Raw genomic sequence first — 18,154 nt, forward strand, 5'->3', positions numbered from 1 at the left:
AAGACAAGTGGAACACCCATGTCTCATCTCTAAAGTCTTGCTATCCTAATAAAGCAAACAATGTGGGGGAGATGCTTGGATAATACTCTTTTGATTCTATTTATAAGTCACTTCCAACATGTTTCGCTAGTATCAAGAAAAATCTTAAAACTCATTAACCTTGTCTTAAAATTTAATAAATTCTCAACTTTGCTTCTATTAAATATACATATTTCAATAACATATTTTCTCTCTCCAATATTTAATAGAGGGTGAAAGAGAAAATTTATGATAAAAATTTAATGACATGACTTATAAATAGAACTAAAAAAATCCTTCTCACTCTGCCCTATAAATAGGACCAGAGGAAGTACTATTCATTGATTAAAATTTTAAATCACATGACTTATTAAGTTTAAAACCAAAACAACATGATTATATAAATACAACAATTTAAAATCAATTGTTGAATTACATAAATCATAATTACAAGTATACATGAGAACATATTATGATGGCAATTATAAGTGATTTCTAGGTTATAACAGAAACAATGATAGAAAAGTTAGGCACAACATCAAGTCATTATTCTTTTAGTTTAATTGAGATATGTTAAGTTAGTGACTCTTTTAAAAATAAAATAAGGAATATGATATAAATAAAAGTTATTAAATAAATAGATATATAAATAAATTACATTAATATAATTAATATATTGTAAAGAAATATACTTAATCTGTGTCATTGAAATTGCAAATATAAAAAACTTTTAGTTTTAAGTAAGAATTGCACATATTAAAATTATAGTTAATATAAGTATAAATTATATTAATATATTTAATATATTTAATATATTTTTTAAAAAAATAATTTATAAATATATGTAATATTTAGGATGAGATGAGACGTTTTAAAAGCAATCTCATGTCAAGTCCCATCCCAAACCTATTTCGGATAAGGATGAGACCCGTTCTGATATGATTGAAATGAAACTTGATTGATCAAAAATTAGTATAAGTTGAACATCTCTAGTTAAAATTACAATGATCAAATAATTAATTTTTTGAATTATTTATATTGAAAGACCAAGGGACTAAGGGGTATTTTAACCATTTCATGGCATACAGTCCTTACATGAGATTAGAATAATTCTCTGAAAAGACAAAAGTATTTTTCAGATTGTTTAAAGGCTTGTTTGTTTAATTATTTTAATGAAAAATTCACTTATTTTTTTTTAAAATAATTTTGTGAAATCTTATGACTTTATTTAAACTTCTAAAAATATCATGAATTTGATTTTTTTTTCAAACTTTAATTATTTTGAGAATTTATTGTAAATAGTTTTAAAAAATAATCAATAAATAAGTGATAATATTGTAAAAATGTAGAGATACATATGGAGATACACAAAAGAATTATAAAATTCTAAAATGACCAAATAATAAATAATTTTTTCATAAATAGTGATCCATAAAGACGTAATAAAATCTCAAAATAACTAAACATGTATTATTATTATTATAAACAAACATTAAATAATATTTTTTTATAAAATCTATAAATAATTTTTTAATAAAAAATTTCTAAACTCCTTAATAATTTTTTATTTTTTAATATTAAATAAATGGGCCATAATAAACCAAAAGTTTGCATAGTTTTAGGAGAAGCAAGTCCAAGCCAATATAATATGGCCACATATTAGTTTTTTTCTTCACATCTCTTTGCACTCTTCACAAAATAACAATCCCCATGCAATAAATTATGCACATTCACAACTTCAATCCTTGAATTACAAATGTACTCTAAAATATTAATGAATATTGTATAATTTATTTTTCAATCACTCAAAAAACTAGTTAATGATATATATATATACTATTTAATAAATTAGTTAGAATAAATGAATGCCTATATTATTTTTATGAAACATACTCCCTCCATTTAAAAATATAAAGTATTTTTAATCAAATTTTACCCTTTAATAAAATAGTTACCTACTTTTCAACTAATTCTATCTTTTTATATTTACCCCTATTAAACACCCTACAATAAATATAAAGTTATTATTAATAGGGATACTTGTAAAAAAAAAGCAATAATTATATTAAAAATGCTTTATATTTTTGAATATCCATCTTCTCAAAAAATACTTTACATTTTTTAAACGAAGGGAGTATGTAAATATATATATATATATATATCTTAAAAAAGAAATAGGATAAGTTTTAAAAAATGAATTAGATTAGATAGATAAATTAGAATAGAATGACGTACTATCATGTTTTATTTTTAATTTTTTAGTGGACTAAATTAATCAGTTTGCTTAATCATTTGCGAATTATGGTCAAATTTTTATTGATGAAATTTTTTATTCTACATATTTAATCTAATTAATCAAACGGACAATTAAAATGGGTCAAAATAGATTATAGATTAATGGAATGAATCTCGTCGATATTAGAAAAGGAAAGAGAGAGAGAGAGAGAGAGAGAGAGAGAGAGAGAGAGAGAGAGAGAGAGTCCAACAGCCACTTCCAGGATAAATATGTCATTTCATCCTCTCGTAAATCTTACGCCTTCGATCAGATGAATAATTTGCTTCTTAATATTATCCTTCCCTCCTCTACCATCTGACTACTGTTCCTCCCCATTCCGATCGAGCAGAAAATTAGGGTTTCTGCTTCAATTCTTTTAACCCTAATCTGGAAAAGGGTCTAACGGTTTTCGACAAGTTTTGCACTTGATGATTGCACTTTACACTCCCAGTTTAAATTTTCACCCAATCTCGACCTCTCTCGCATGGTTGATTTGGGATTCCACCTTGCGGAGCCCACGGTCTATTCTTTCCAATCTCGTTTTTTGAGCTATAGCAAGGTTTAGATTCTTTCAGATTTCATCATCCAGTTCAGAAGAGGAACAATCAGTATCGTCGGGAACATTTCTTTCTTTGTTTTTTCTTCTTTGATAACTCGTCGGGAACATTTCTAAGTTATGGATGTGGATGGTAGTCATAAGCGCGTCTTTCAGCGTCTCCGCGGGCCTCCGGCTGATGCCAAGCACCAGAAAGTGTGTTATCATTGGCAGGCAGGCAGGTGCAATCGGTATCCGTGCCCTTTTCTACACAGTGAATTACCTCCTCCGAATGCCAATGGGACGTCTTCGAAAAGGTCCCATGGCTCCGCTGATGATTCAGGGTTCTCAGGTCCACGGAGGAATCCGAATTTTAGTGGATCATCAACGTGGGGTGGGGTTCATGGTGGTAATAAATTAATTAGGAAGACTGAAAAACTTTGTACTTATTGGATTCAAGGGAATTGTAGTTATGGAGAAAGGTGTAAGTTCCTTCACTCTTGGAGTGTAGGGGATGGTTTTTCCTTGCTAACGCAACTCGAAGGGCATCAGAAGGTAAAGAATTACTTAATCTTTCGGTTGGTGCGCCTTGGGGATTGAAGGCTGCAAGTTAATGGGCTGGTTATGAACATATGGACAGGTTGTCACCGGAATATCTCTGCCGTCTGGTTCAGATAAGCTTTATACTGGAAGCAAAGATGAGACAGTCAGGCTTTGGGACTGCCAGTCTGGCCAGGTTGTTATTGTATTTGCTCCTATGTCTTTATGTAATATAGTTATCTGAACTTAAATGCGAATACCCGGACATTTCACCTGGGACTATTAGTTCCTCAATCAAACAGTCCAAACTTTGCGTGAAAGTTAGTTCCAAGTTATGTGACATTTCATATTTGATTATTTTGTGTTAAGTTATTCTCAATGCCCGTGTTCTTATCAAATTATTTACAATGGATCCTGTAAATTGCCTTCAGACATTATTCTTGGGTGCTTTTTCTTGTGCTTCCACTAATTGGCAAACTCATCAACCATCCTTCTTTTGTTAAATAAAATTGTTTTCCCCCACCCCAAAAAGATCTAGCGTTTTATATTGATAAATTTTATTGATCCCTTATTGCAAAGTCATAACTTCAACTTCTTGGTGTTTGCTTGACAATCCCCATGCACGTCCTTGATATTTTTTATGTGCAACTAGGGTTTATGAGTAATAAGAAACTGGTTGTGGCCCCTTTTGCCTCCTTATTTGATTTAATTTTTTTGTTCCTCTCCATTTCTCTTTCAAATTCATTGTCAGAGTAAAAGTTATGAGGTGGCCATTCTAATATTGTTTTTTCTGTTTGCTAGTTTTCTTTCTTATTATAATAAAAAACCAATATTTATTTCGTCATTGTTCGTTGATATTATGCTGCAGTGTTTGGCTGTGATCACTCTTGGTTGTGAAGTGGGTTGTATGATCAGTGAAGGTCCTTGGCTTTTTGTTGGTGTACCTAATTTTGTTAAGGTAAGATAAAGCTCATCACCATTTTGTTTTTCTGTTTCTCCATTCATATAACATTTAAATCTAGTCCACTTTGTCCAATTTAGGAATATTTTCTTTTGCTAATATTTGTATTCTGTGCCGTACTTTGAAGAATGACTAATTTGAAGTTTGGCTGATGATGTTGGTTTTGCAGGCCTGGAACACTCAAACATCAAGTGAACTAAGTCTGAGTGGCCCTGCTGGGCAAGTTTACACTTTGGCTGTGGGTAACAGTATGCTTTTTGCTGGCACACAGGTAAAATTTGATATCTATTATTGCTAACAGTTATGCTTTCTTTCCTGAAGAGTTTCTGATGGGAATATGAAATGTTGGAGCATAGAGCTTGTTGGATGAATGGAAGTGGTTCATTTTGGGCTTTTTATGGATATTTGAGTGAAGGTTGAATTTTCTAGAATGTTGTGTTAGAATGTAAGGATGTTGCCCATAAATAACAGGCTACATTTGGAAGCTTTGATGAGAAGGGAAAATTGGGAACAAGCTACCTTTCTCTTGTGTAGATGAAAATTGAGGTTATGATATGGCATGACAGGCTGGGGAGTAAAGTGTAAAGTGTAAAAATCTAATCTAGTCCATATACATTTTATTAATTCAGTTTGTGGTTAAAATTGTATTTATAAATTACAATGATTTTATATGAAATGAGAAATATTTTTTCCTGTTTACCAGCCAATCTGTCTTTTTTCGCCTCCTTAAATAATGAATTTCTCAAACAAAACAATTCTCTTGACAACCTCTTCATTATTCCTTTTGCAAATCCAGTTTTCATGTTAAAAAATGCCAGGCTGGTGAATGGTAGGGAAATAAGGAATACTGAAATGGGGAATGCAGATGTTAGGTTAAAAGCAGAAGTAATTGGCCGGAAAAAAACGGATTGAAAGGAGAACTATTAGAGTAGCTTCACTTGAAAATAAGAACTATTTTAGGTGATTTTTGTTAATGGCTAGTGTGCAACTGCAGCAGGAAGTTTAAGGAGGTGCGTGTTGGTTTCTGCATACATTGAAGTGCAGTGCCATATGACTGCATGCTCCAAAATAGTAATAAAATAAGTAATATTTTATTAAAAAAACCAAAATAAACTTATAAAGAGTTTCTTAAGTAATGAGATAGCAGAGAGAGGGAGGGAGAGAATGGTCAAGAAGTGAAAGAGAGAAGGCATGTAAAGGGACAAACAACATGGATATTGGATATGTAGACAACCAACAGCAAGTGTTAGTGGCTTCCATTTTCACTCTCACAATTACAAGTAGAAGAATGGTCTTTTTGGAATTAATTAAAGCTGGCATAGTAGATGGTTCTTTGTACCAGAGTGCATGTATCCAAAAAAGTAATTAATTATCAAAATTCATCTCTTTGGAGACTGATTGTATGATTGGACTTTCTGGTAAGTCTGGGGCATATACCTCTGCTTATTATTCGGTGGCTCAAGTGAGTTGTGATGAAGACTTCTTATATGTGATTTTATTTAGTTTTCCCTTCTCTATCTGCGTATGGTAAGTGAATTTTTCTTTTCTTCCGTTGCAGGACGGGTCTATATTAGCATGGAAGTTTAATGCAGCCACTAACACCTTTGAGCCTGTTACATCACTTAAGGGTCATTCTGGTCCTGTTGTTTCATTTGTTGTTGGAGCAAATAGGCTATACTCAGGTTCCATGGACAAGACAATAAGAGTAAGTTTGCATAGTTATAAATACTCTGTCATGACATGAGCATAATCTTTTTGCTGTTTGCTTTGTAGTCCTTAAAACCAATATGACAGTATGAATTGGTCCGTTATGATGATCCCATTTGTCTTTTCTCACTGATTTTTGCCTGCTAGGTCTGGAACCTCGAGACATTGCAATGTTTACAGACTTTAACAGGGCATACATCAGTTGTGATGTCTGTTCTTTGCTGGGATCAGTTTCTTTTATCTGGTTCATTAGACAACACAGTAAAGGTTGGCTCAACATTCATATTACCTGCTGATTTTCTGTCTGTTTTAACTTTATGGATTAAATTTTTATTGCCTTCATATCTTTTGGTTTTTGCAGGTATGGGTAGCTACAGAAAGTGGAAACTTGGAAGTGACTTATACTCACAGTGAAGAAGCTGTATGTATGAATTTATTCTTGAGTTCATTTTTCTCTTGTATATTTAGACCCTACGTGTATAATGATGTGTCTATGATAACTCATGGTCTTAAGTTTCTAATTCCTATCCCATTTGCATTAAGGAAAAGAACTGCTTTTCTGAATTCAACTGTTGTGAATGCGTGTTGTCAATCCTGTGAGTTGGGAAATGAAAGAGACCTAAATTTTGACTATCAAAACCAGCCAATGTTGGCATGTCTATCATGAAGAAGTCAATTACAAAGGCTTATACCTATTAAGTGTCCGAAATACTGAAATTACAATTTCTACATTACATGTATGGTTTGATTCAGTATGTCACTAAAATTTCTGTCCCAGATATTATTAACTAGTGTTTTTTTCAGCATTTTTTTGTTTCATGCTACCCATATTGGCATTCTTGTTGCTGCATGAACATGGTAAAGGAAGATAATATACTTTAAAACATGGACCTTTTCTCATCTTGAGTATATCTTGTTTTGATATGTCTTGTCTCTTGTGTTGATGTAATCTGTAGTTACTTGTGCATGACTTGTGGCTAGGTGGAGTTTTTATGGAGAAAATGGGGATGTCATTATGTTTATTCTAATTTTTGTTTATGATGAGGATATTGGTATGATCTATGTCAGGGTGTGCTTAAACTCTGTGGGATGCATGATTCACAAGGCAAGCCCATTTTGCTGTGCTCTTGCAACAATAATACTGTCTACCTCTATGATCTGCCATCGTAAGTGCTTCTCTTCCAACTTTCATTATTTCACGTTTCACTCTAATTCCATTTCCATAATCTTCCCTAGCTAAACCTATCTTCTGCCAACATCCATGACACATTTTACCTTTAACTCACTAGGAACTGATGAAGATGTCAACTATATGATGTTTTCCCATGGTGGGGTAGATTGAGCTATTTCTGGGTTCATTATTATGTATGACCCATTTCTTTTGCAGCTTTGCAGAGAGAGGCAAGATTTTCACAAAGCAAGAGGTTCGAGCTATCGAGGTTGGTCCCAGTGGCTTATTCTTCACTGGTGATGGAACAGGTCAAGTAAAAGTCTGGAATTGGTTGCCGGAGCCATCTTCTTCCCATCCAATAAATGGCTCTTCGTAATCATGTATTCCATTCATTTGTTCTCATGACTACTACTAACTTTTATTTACACCTTTATTTTGCCAGCATGAGTGAATTTAGAGTGAGGAAAGAGGGTAGCTGTTGATATTGTGTAATTTGAGTTTGCGTAGTAGGCATAGGCATACATCGAAAACGCTTGAGTTTTGGCAGTGGTAGCAAGTATCCATGTCCTAATCTGTATCTTCTGAAGAGGATGGGTCTTTCTTCTTGTCAACGCCTGTCTCGATATTTTATATATATATATATATATATATATATATAATTCTACTTTTCTTGTCACTTGGAAGTATTTCAGAGGATATGGTTTGGTCCTGTCCTTGGTGTGACTCTGAACTTCGGAGGGACGCCACAGTGAGTTTGTAACATTACATGAATCAGATTTGTATTATTACCCATCAAGCCCCCTAGTCCCTGGTGCCCGGGGGGGAGCTTTATGTTTTAATGTTCAATTATTTTCATCCTTTTTTTTTCCCAATGATTTGAGCTCGTCGGCTGGTTTGTGTTGTTTGTTGCGGTGGCCCCATCTACGACGATTTTGGTAATTGGATTAGGGTTTTTCAAAATACTCTAGCTATCACTCCGCTATCATTGTAGAACTTATAAATATTGTTGAAAGAATCAAAATTTGTTGGAATGACAAGCTTGATAAAGTTCACATTTATTTTGGTTCTAAAGAAATTCGTGTTCATTCATTGAGTTTTTGAATAATCATCCTTTCGTTGAAATTTCAGGAAAATTTTGAAATTTATTATAAAAGATTGGATAATTACATTTGAGTATGTGCTTAAAAAAGTGAAAAAGTACATTGATTGGCTTGTACATCATGCTTCAAATGGTAGTTTAGATTTTTTTAATTTTTCTCATATTCTACCCAATGGGTGATGGAATTTTACGTGACCTCATTTGTCACTCTTTTGCATGGTGTTTTTTTTTTATTATTTTATTTCGTGGCTGCTATCTGGAAAAAGAAAAACAAAAATAAAAAGAAAAAGGCTGGGTTGAGTTGTGGGCTAAAATGGAAATTTAGTTTGTTTGATTTCTATTTTCAACGTCCGTTTCCAATTTTCCAAATGAAAGAATGTCAATTGAGGGGGTGTTTTGTTTTTAAATAATTTCTAATTTTTCATCTTATTTTTAGCATAAGAAAATGAAAATATTTCATATTTTTTGTTTTTTTGATTTCACTCTAGTATTTTAAATTTTTAATCTAGATTAATTTGGTTGGCAGCTTGCGGTTAATTTTTTAGAGGATATACCTTCCATTAAGAATTTAAGAATTACATTTAGCCATTGAAAGCTACTATCATCTACTCCTATAATCACCACCCATTGTTGGCACTTGGCAACCAACATTACTAATTGGCAGTTATCATCGATTTTCATTAGTTGTCATTGTTAGCCACTACCAATCGTTGCTATCCATCACCACCTATTATTAATAGTAACCATTAGCTGTTTACCAACTAACCACTCTTAGTTGTTATCAACTAACCACTACTAGTCATTGTTGTTAGTCATAATTGACTAGGTGATTACTATTAACAGCCATCATAGATATCACCATTGACTAACCACCATTATCAACCACCTCAACTACCATTATTAGCCAATGTTAGCCACCTTAGTTGGTTAACAACCACTATTAGTTATGACCAACCACCATCATATACTATCATCATCAACTACTATTAACTATTAGCATCTGTCTTTTTTTTTTTAATTCTAAAATTTCTTTCAAATTAATATCATCAAATCTTTTGATTTATTTTGAAATACAAATTTCAAAAAGTGGTTTACACAATGGTTTTGAAAAATAAAAGATAGGAACATAATCAAACAACCCTTGTAATTTTTTTTTTTTTTAAATACAATGGAGAAAGTTGAAACAACTAGAAAGTGGGATTGATTGAATTCATCACCCCTATAAACTAGGGGAATTTGGTGACTCTAGGCCATATTACTCTTAACTTGTTATACTTAGTTTGTGGGGTGAGTGAACATGAATTGATATTTTTTTCCCTAAAGCAACTTCAATGTTTTAGGTTTAGCTAGTTTTGAAATTTAAGAAACGACAATCAAAAATTAAAATTTATGTTTAATACATTTGGATTTTGAATGATTGTAGGGGTTATTACAAGTTGTGTTCTAATTAGTATGAAATCAAATTTTTTAAAAATAGAACCTTCAATTTTTTCTACCTTGAAAACTATTTATTGTGTGTTTGGATTAATGAGAATTTGAATTTGGATTTAGATTTGAATTAAATATTCATAAAAACTTATGAATTTGTATTTAATTCAAATCTAAATTCATTTCAAGTTATAATTTCTTTATAGTTTCAAATTCCTATCTAACCTAGTCATTTAAAATTTTAATTATTTCAAGTATCTTGTTCTTTTTGTGTTTTTACTATTAATACCTCTTTGACTTTTATATCTTTTATAATATTTTTTGATTAAAAAATAAAAATAAACTTTCTATTTTCAATTTTTCTTTGTTTCGAATCTCAATTTATCTTTCCTCTTCATTTTAACATTTTTAAAGTATCCAACTAAAATATTTTAGATACATGAATTTTAAATTGAGATTTGAAATGTGTAAGATTTTAAATTCAAATCAATCAATTCAACACTACTTAAAATTATAAATAATTTCAATAGTGGATTGCAGTATTTGATAGCATATGATATGGCTTTCTCTAATTCTCATTCCTTTTTTTTTTGGTAACTCTAATTCTCATTCCTATCTGAGTCTCAATCTCATCATTATTTGAACTTTAAAAAATATTGACACAAACCGATGTAGAAGTTGTTAATTATTAATAATGACATACAAATTTATCAAGGTGCACTTTTGTCATTATCAAATCATACAAGTTTTCTTCCCCCATCCCAACTCCCTTATAATTAATATATTAATATAATCGCACTAAATTTGGTAAGTATAAACAGCAAACTCAACTGAGAAGAGAATATTTCTTGAAATATTGACAGTAACCGAGAGACCTCTTTCAATCAAATTGCTACATATATAATAGTTAAAATCTAAACCCCTAACTTCATTTAGACAAGAGCATTTATCACTCATACCAACTTTAATTATTTGTCTTTTTAATGTTAAGTATTTAGTTATATATTTATAATATACGTGCATATATATATATATATATATATTTTGGGTTGCTGTATGTAGGATTTAGATTCAATAAATGGCTTAAATTTACTTATTTAATGAATATCTCTCATAACATAATAACAATTATTTGATTTAATCAAATAGTTGTAAAAGATTTTATTATGTAATACTTAAAAAATACTAAATTTCAAATTTTTGGAGGGTTAGCATATGTAATGAGTTTTTTATTCATGATTATTGTTTTGAATTTTTGTAAGAAAATAAATATTAATAATTTTTAAATATTGATGAAATTCAACGATTGTGATTGAATCACTCATTGAATAATTAGACTTAAGTCCCTTATCAAATCCAAATCCCCATATATATACAATCTGGTATCTACAGATTGAACATGACCTTAATAGCATTGCCACCACGTGCACTGGTTTCAAAGGCTTCTTCCACCTCCTTCTGAGAGAACCCAAACCTGTGAGTTATAAGAGGCCTCACATCTATCTTCCTACTCCTCAGAAACTCCAGGCACAGAGGCCACGTGTTCTTGTATCGGAAAATCCCTATCACATCAACTTCCCTGTATTTGGAACCAAACAATTCATCATTTAAACATTATTACATATATAATGCAGAGAATAAAGTAAAGCAATGTTGGTTATATGTGCTAGTAAGTGATCTACAACTACAAGAAGCTTCAAGGGTCACCAGTAATGAAGCATGATGAACATGGAAATACAGTAAAAGCTACATCTTGTCTTTAGGATTTTTGGTCTTTGCCTCTCTAGTTGAAAATCAAGATCGGCTCTTAGAGTGGCCAAAACCCTAGGTAGGTGGCATTTATGTTTGCCTAAAAGACAAACGATGAACTAACAAAAATTAAATTTAGTAGAAGTGTTTAGTTCTCCACAATAGTGAATTAAGATTTGAATTCTTGTTGAAAAAAGGTGCCTATATCTAATGTATGATTATACCTCAAATATGATTGTTTCTAGCCAATAAAAAGATACATATAAGCAATAAAAAAAATGGCAAACAAGGCTTGGAACCATGTTTCCAAACAAGCACTTACAACATTTTGGTTTGCTTGAATGAGAAATAAAGAATAATAATGTACGGATAAATATTGGTTTTGACCATTTCGTTGTTAGAACAATGGAATGAAAGAGAGGAGATAAGGAACTAAGTAATATGATAATGTCAGTTTTGCCCTTTTAAAAACTGTTTTATTCAGATTCACACTTCAATTTTAAGGGAAAATTTGTCATGTAGATTACATTGCTCCTTCTAGTCCTTTTTATAAGCACATATTAACAACTTAATGTAAATTAATTAAGTTAGTTAAAATTAGTTATTTCTTATAAAATTTCAAAAATACCCTCAATAAAAGTCATTAGTTAGATTAGTTTGTTAATTAGTTCAGAAGCTTTATGGTTAGTTAGAAATAATAGGTGAAAAAAAATTAAACTTAATGCTTTAGCCAAAACATGTTATATATTAATAAGAAACATTCATGAAATCCTTATAACAAAGACAGGAGGGAGTATTATTTTATTCTATTACATATGATGATTCTTATTCTTATCTAAAACAAACCTAACAAGGCACAAGTAATACCATTTCATCTCATTCTCATTCTCATTCCCATTTTCTTATAATCCATTCCAATATACCAAACATATAAAATCCAAAGACAAGTTACACCCTAATGTTCTTGTGCATTTTGAAGTAAAGCATCATGTTTAACAAGTTCTCTAGGAATACAACTTTTTTCTTCTTCTTTCCTTACTCTATTAATTTATATACATGGTAGTAAATAAGATAGAAATTTATGCCTCAGAAAAATTTTTATCATGCAGAGAAGTTGATCTTATATCCACACACACGCAAACAGTGACGGATCCAAAGGGGGGCAAGGAGGGGCTCTTGGGCCCCATGCATAATATAACATTTGGTGAAAATTACCCTTATTCTTTGTAAAATGATCTAAGTTGGATTTTGGCCCCCATTCTTCATTTTATTCTCAATTTGGCCCCCCACCCCCCAACAACTAAGTTCTGGATCCGTCCCTGCACACAAACTCAAACAGACCATAGTAATAATACCTCACAGCAGCTGTTGTGAATGGAATAGTCATTTGAGTCTGAGCCATTCCAACTAGGCACAGTTTGCCACCTGCACGAGTGGCACTCAATGCAGTAGTCATAGTTTTGTTGAAACCAACACAGTCGAAACTAAGATCCACCCTATTTCCCATTGCTTTTTGTATCTCTTCAACTTCTTCACTCACATCCTGCTAAGTTAACAATGAATGACTAGCTATGAATGAACTGGACAGAATGAGCGGAGAGATGTTGACTTTTGTCTTATTGTATGCTGACAAAAACAGAACCATTTCACAACATGAACCATGAAGATTTACTTGAATATATGGCAAATGGAGAAAGGAACTAGAAAACTAACAAAATTGCTACTTGCAAGTCTGGTACAAAATTAGTATTTCTTCTAGATCATAATATAGGACACTGGTAACTATTTCACAATTTTTTTTAAAAAAATAGGTGGAACCTTTGATCTCTTTAAAAAAAAAATCACATATTTCCAATTATATCCTTATTAAATATCATATTCAAATGCCTTAATAATGATAATTGAAAATCCAATACATGTCATTTTTTTCCCAAAAATAGTAATAATTAAATCAAGAGGTAGTGGTATAATTTAAAAAATAATTATAAAAAATACCTTTTTTTGGTCAACAATTATAAAAAAATAATAATATTCTATATATTAAACTAAGCAAAGCTTCTAAAAAATGTTATGTATTGTGAGTCCAGAGGAAATATTTGTTTTAAGGCAACGATTTTTAGGCATTGGAGGAAAAATTGTAACAAAGTCATTGAAGTTAGTGAAAATTGGCCTGAGTATGTAAGGATGCGATGCATACCCCACAAGAACATAGGACAAAAATCGCACTATCAATGTGAGAACCTTGTTAGTGAGTAATCAATGAGTATTTTTGCAAGCACTTACTTTTCTTTCTTCATTCTGATTTGAAATTTGTTTGACAAACAGACTGAACAGCATAAAAAGTCATTAAATGACATGCAGATCTGTAATGGCAATTGTATTATGTACCTCAATGTTTGCTGAAACTTTAACAGTCTCATCTACACCAAGAGATTTTGCAACAGATAAACGATGTTCATCCACATCCACAATGACGATCCGGGGTGCCCCAAAAGCACGACATGAGAGCATTGTGACAAGTCCAATAGGTCCTGCCCCAATGATCAACACATTTGTTTCTGGTCCAATGTTAGCTCGACGACATGCATGAACACCGACACCCAAGGGTTCACACATTGCTCCCTCTTCCAAGCTCACATTGTCTGGCAATTTGAAACAGAGATTTGCAGGATGAACTATCTGTAAAAACAAAAAGTGTAGCTCATAACATGGGTTTTGATCGTATAACACAGAGACACTTTTATATATTTATGGTAACAAACAGGGCATGGACTTCTTAAATGTTTTCTTCACTCGTTCATTCAACCATAATTGAGACTGTGATTATGATCCTATTACACCAGTCAAGATCATACGCACTTTTGAATTATAGGTTAACCTATGAGCTGCCAACGAGCAGAAAGAACAATGAAGATCATCAGCAAAAGTTGAAAATTAGAATGAAGCATTTATGTGTATTCCATTTCAAATTATTAACTTGCATATAGATACAAAAGACTCTTTCTTCTTCCTTCCTATAAAGTGCTCTGATAGATGCCAAAAGTTAAACAAGGAAAGTTATAAAATATATTTCAGTAAGAGAAAATTTAACATCTGGTCCTTGAACTTTTTCTCAATTATTGATTTAAGTCCTTGAACTTTTACTCATAACAATTTAGCATAGTTTTTTAACTTGGAACAACTTAATCCTTATAGTTTTTTAACTTCGTATAATTCAGTTCCTATGATTCATTCACTTAATAAACTATAAAGATGAGTTATAACGAGTTAAAATTTAAAAATTAAATCAATAATTAAAGAAAAATTTAGGGACTACAAGTTAGATTATCTCTTTCAATAAAGTAGATTTGCTTCCTAATATATGGAACAAAGCTGCACAATGTTATTAGCCAGTAGTTATAAAATTATAATCCTCCTTCATCTTATTGTTGATATGAACTCTTAAGAATTCTGAGATTTTCATCCCCAACCTGGGCAATTTTTTTTTTTTATTTGGTGAAGCTATCATCAACTTGGTCCTCAGAACAACAATGTTGCACAATCACCAAAGCATGTCTTCCTCTAAATGGAAATAATGAGAACAGCATTGACATCAATATCAATCAATTTTCAATATAAATTATTGAAAGAACTAATGCTTTGAGATGCTTCAAATTAAACCTGCTTAGCAAGAGAACCATGAACCGGTGGACTAGCAAAGAACTTCATATTAGGGCATAAATTATATCGACCTAGCTTGCAGAGATCACAGTGCCAGCAACTAATCCCAGGTTCAATAGCCACACGATCACCAGGTACCACATTCTTAACCTCACTACCAACTTCTTCTATGATCCCCGCACATTCATGGCCCATTACCATAGGTTCTTTCATTATATTATGTGCGTTTCTCATTTTCTGCAAAGTCGAAGACAAATGTAACTTCTTTATCAGTGAGAATATAGATAAAAAGCAGGGGATATTTTCTGACCCAAGCAAGGCTGATTCATTTAATTGAATATTGGAAAAATGTAATTGTTGGTCCTCTAAGTTTATCTAATCTTATCATGTTTTGATATTCTATAATTTTTTTTCCTTATTAAGTCCTTTAAGTTTTATGGGTCTGCAAGATTAGTCCTTCATTAATATTGCTGATGGAGTTAAATTTTCTGATGTATAAATAACTTTGTTAATTTTGTTTCTGAGTTGGTAAAATTATATTGGATTAAATGTTGTCAAACCTTTGTGCTTGTCTGCCTTAGTTGTTATGCTTTCTTCTTTTTAAAGTTTCATTCATTGTGCATTTAAAGGATTCCAATTTAGTGCCATGCTTGTCTTTTTTCCCACTTCTACTCATCTTTTATACAACCCGTCATAATTTTTATAAGTCAACATAAGAAGCAGCAGAATTTATGTACACGTTAGTTATCATTAAGTCCTTATGGTCATATTTAAGAATATAGGTCATAACATTGTAGAGAAATGAAATTTAAGAGACTTGGACCAATGAAAAAAAGCCCAAGAACTAATTGTATGTGTCCGTGAACATAGCAAAAATGGGTTTACCTTGAAGTAGTGAACATCACTGCCACATATACCGACAGCTTTGATTCGAATTCTGGCATCATGAGGACCTTCAAATATGCAGCGTGAGAAGTAAAGAAATGATCAAATTGAGTAGGAATTCACAGACAACTGAAGATTACTCTACAAATTAAAAGAGAATATTATTCTCAACAGAGATCAGATTTACTGGTGAAAACAGAGAAATATAGATATAGATATATTTACCCAGGGCTGGGAGCTTGAAAGGTTGAATCTTGAGGGTATTTATACCAACAAGCCAAGCAGCCATATTCTCTTCTTCTTCCTCATGACCTTTACCCATTTGCTTTCTCTCTCTCTCTCTAAAGTTTTATGTGAAACACTAAAACAGTGAGACTGAGTGCTACTGCTGAGAATGTGACTATGTGAGTCTCATGCAAATTAACTTCTGAATGGTTTTGTTATTTTCTCAGTGGGTCTCTTTCTTGTGTGGAAATGTGATGCGTAGCCGCGGTGGCTGTGTGTGATTCAGCCGTTCTCATCCATATGACGATGTGATGTGGAGTTGTCCAGTCATTTATCAACCTTGGACGAAAGAGATAATGCGGGAACGCAACTGGCACGTGAAAGTTTTATGCCATTATGGGAAACGACGTCGTTTGATAAAGATTCATTAAGAAATAACATATCACAACTATATCATTTTAGGAAATCTGTCATAGGTTTGAGAAATTATAATTGGTGATTTGACGTACAAATTGAATCACTGTAAAGAGTTAAAAAATAGACTGGTCTCCTGTTGTGGGCTATGGCTCAAAAGGATTTTTTTTTATAGAATACTCATAATATATATATATATATATTGCCAAGAGCTGCTAGAATCATGAAATCAACAATAGTACATGGTTTTCTATAAGTTTTTCTTAGTAAGGGCATCATTTTCCATCCTATTTAATTTGACTGACATATGTTAAAATGAAGTGGTGTTGACCATTAAAAACATGAAGCAAATAGAAAGTATAAAAATCAACAATAGTACATGGTTTTCTATAAGTTAACAGTAGTGTATGAGTATTTATGAATTTAAAAAAAAAACCAACCTTTTTTAGAGTTAATAATTTGGATAAGTGGGCTTATTATTCAAATTAGGGTTAAACTACTTGAATTTATAAAAAAAAACTCATATAATTAAGATTGGTTTGGAGAAGGATGCGTTGGAGCCAATAGCTTAGATCAATCCCAACCTCAAATGGGCCCAGGTTGAATACATGGATTCCTTTTATTATTAATGAAATTAAATTAAAATGATATAAAAATTGAAAATCTTAATTTTTTAAGATAAAAAAATTAAAATTGGCTAAAGAAGAAAAAATACAATAAAATAATATTTAATAATTCAAGTATTCAGGATAGTCCGAACAAACTTGAAAGCCTAATGCATTAAGGTCAAGCCAAGCTATATGGACTGTTTTATATCTTTGGGTATTTTAAGTTAGCCTAGATTAAGCTCGATTTGAACAAGCTCAACTAATTCAAATTACTGATTCTAAAAAATGTTAGCCTTTTTTATAAAATTAATAGGTACCTATGCATCATTGTTGACATAAGACTATTAAAAACTCTTGGAGAAAAAGTTACTAGATACTTTTCCACTTTATTTATGTTTGCTTCCTTTATTTTAAGGGTCAAAACGGCTCCATGTTTATGGACGTCAGTCAAATTTAATGGGATGGGGAAGGATGCCCTCACTTAAGAAAGTTCAAAGCTATTCATGTACCATTGTTGATTTAAGAATACTGGTAGTTCTTGGCAAAAAAAGTTCATGGTTCATGAATATTTTTACACTTTAACCTTTCTTTAAAATCATCCTTTTTTTAAGCCTACCTCTCATTAATTAGGCCTTGAACCAAGTATGAAAGCCCTTGTTTATTTTTGTTTTTTTAAATTATATTTGTCATCATATTATTACATATTTATGGTTTAAATACAAATTAAAGTATTCTAAAAATTTAAAATAAATAATATAAATCCTAATTTTAAAGTGTTGTAAAGTTTAATTATCCAAAAATATAAAATATCACAAATTTTCGAGGTTCAAGCATGAACCTGTTTTTTTTTTTTTTTCTTTTTTTGGGTTTTAAAGGGAC

The 18,154-nt window shown here is 31.5% G+C and overlaps 2 protein-coding genes across 5 annotated transcripts; one reads left to right on the forward strand and one right to left on the reverse strand.

Moving 5' to 3' along the window:
• Positions 1–2,552: 2,552 nt before the first annotated feature.
• LOC129287553 (zinc finger CCCH domain-containing protein 48-like) lies at positions 2,553–8,079 on the forward strand. Of its 2 annotated transcripts, none has more exons than XR_008587733.1 (9): positions 2,553–3,383; positions 3,469–3,564; positions 4,237–4,326; positions 4,499–4,600; positions 5,888–6,034; positions 6,184–6,303; positions 6,398–6,461; positions 7,105–7,202; positions 7,424–7,447. XR_008587733.1 is itself a non-coding variant. In XM_054923760.1 (9 exons), exons 1-9 carry the CDS (start codon positions 2,970–2,972, stop codon positions 7,581–7,583), a joined length of 1,287 nt encoding a protein of 428 aa, XP_054779735.1. In that variant the 5' UTR covers positions 2,553–2,969; the 3' UTR covers positions 7,584–8,079. The 2 variants fall into 2 exon arrangements, 1 of the variants encoding a protein (XP_054779735.1); XM_054923760.1 differs by having other exon boundaries at positions 6,398–6,457; positions 7,424–8,079.
• A 2,961-nt stretch (positions 8,080–11,040) lies between these two features.
• Positions 11,041–16,555, reverse strand: LOC129306482 (sorbitol dehydrogenase-like). 3 transcript variants are annotated; one of them, XM_054947106.1, is made up of 6 exons: positions 16,254–16,551; positions 16,029–16,096; positions 15,144–15,380; positions 13,872–14,162; positions 12,839–13,029; positions 11,041–11,313 (listed from the first exon to the last, which is right to left on the reverse strand). In XM_054947106.1, the coding sequence occupies exons 1-6, from the start codon at positions 16,348–16,350 to the stop codon at positions 11,121–11,123; spliced, it is 1,077 nt and encodes a 358-aa protein (XP_054803081.1). In that variant the 5' UTR covers positions 16,351–16,551; the 3' UTR covers positions 11,041–11,120. The 3 variants fall into 3 exon arrangements, with proteins under 3 accessions (XP_054803081.1, XP_054803089.1, XP_054803099.1); XM_054947114.1 differs by having other exon boundaries at positions 12,839–13,026; positions 16,254–16,548; XM_054947124.1 differs by lacking the exon at positions 15,144–15,380 and having other exon boundaries at positions 16,254–16,555.
• Between the last annotated feature and the right edge of the window lie 1,599 nt (positions 16,556–18,154).

Source organism: Prosopis cineraria, unplaced genomic scaffold (assembly GCF_029017545.1).
Source record: "Prosopis cineraria cultivar Desert tree isolate PC_DT_omini unplaced genomic scaffold, ASM2901754v1 PC1, whole genome shotgun sequence".
NCBI classification, from domain to species: Eukaryota; Viridiplantae; Streptophyta; class Magnoliopsida; order Fabales; family Fabaceae; genus Prosopis; species Prosopis cineraria.

Coding starts and splice junctions, on each gene's coding strand:
- LOC129306482 (XM_054947106.1), bottom strand. CDS start 16,350: ATGGGTAAAGGTCATGAGGAAGAAGAAGAGAATATGGCTGCTTGGCTT. Junction 14,163..15,143: donor ATGGTTCTCTTGCTAAGCAG/GTTTAATTTGAA, acceptor TTGTTTTTACAG/ATAGTTCATCCTGCAAATCT. Junction 13,030..13,871: donor AAGTTTCAGCAAACATTGAG/GTACATAATACA, acceptor TTGTTAACTTAG/CAGGATGTGAGTGAAGAAGT.
- LOC129287553 (XM_054923760.1), top strand. CDS start 2,970: ATGGATGTGGATGGTAGTCATAAGCGCGTCTTTCAGCGTCTCCGCGGG. Junction 3,384..3,468: donor AACTCGAAGGGCATCAGAAG/GTAAAGAATTAC, acceptor ACATATGGACAG/GTTGTCACCGGAATATCTCT. Junction 4,327..4,498: donor GTGTACCTAATTTTGTTAAG/GTAAGATAAAGC, acceptor TTGGTTTTGCAG/GCCTGGAACACTCAAACATC.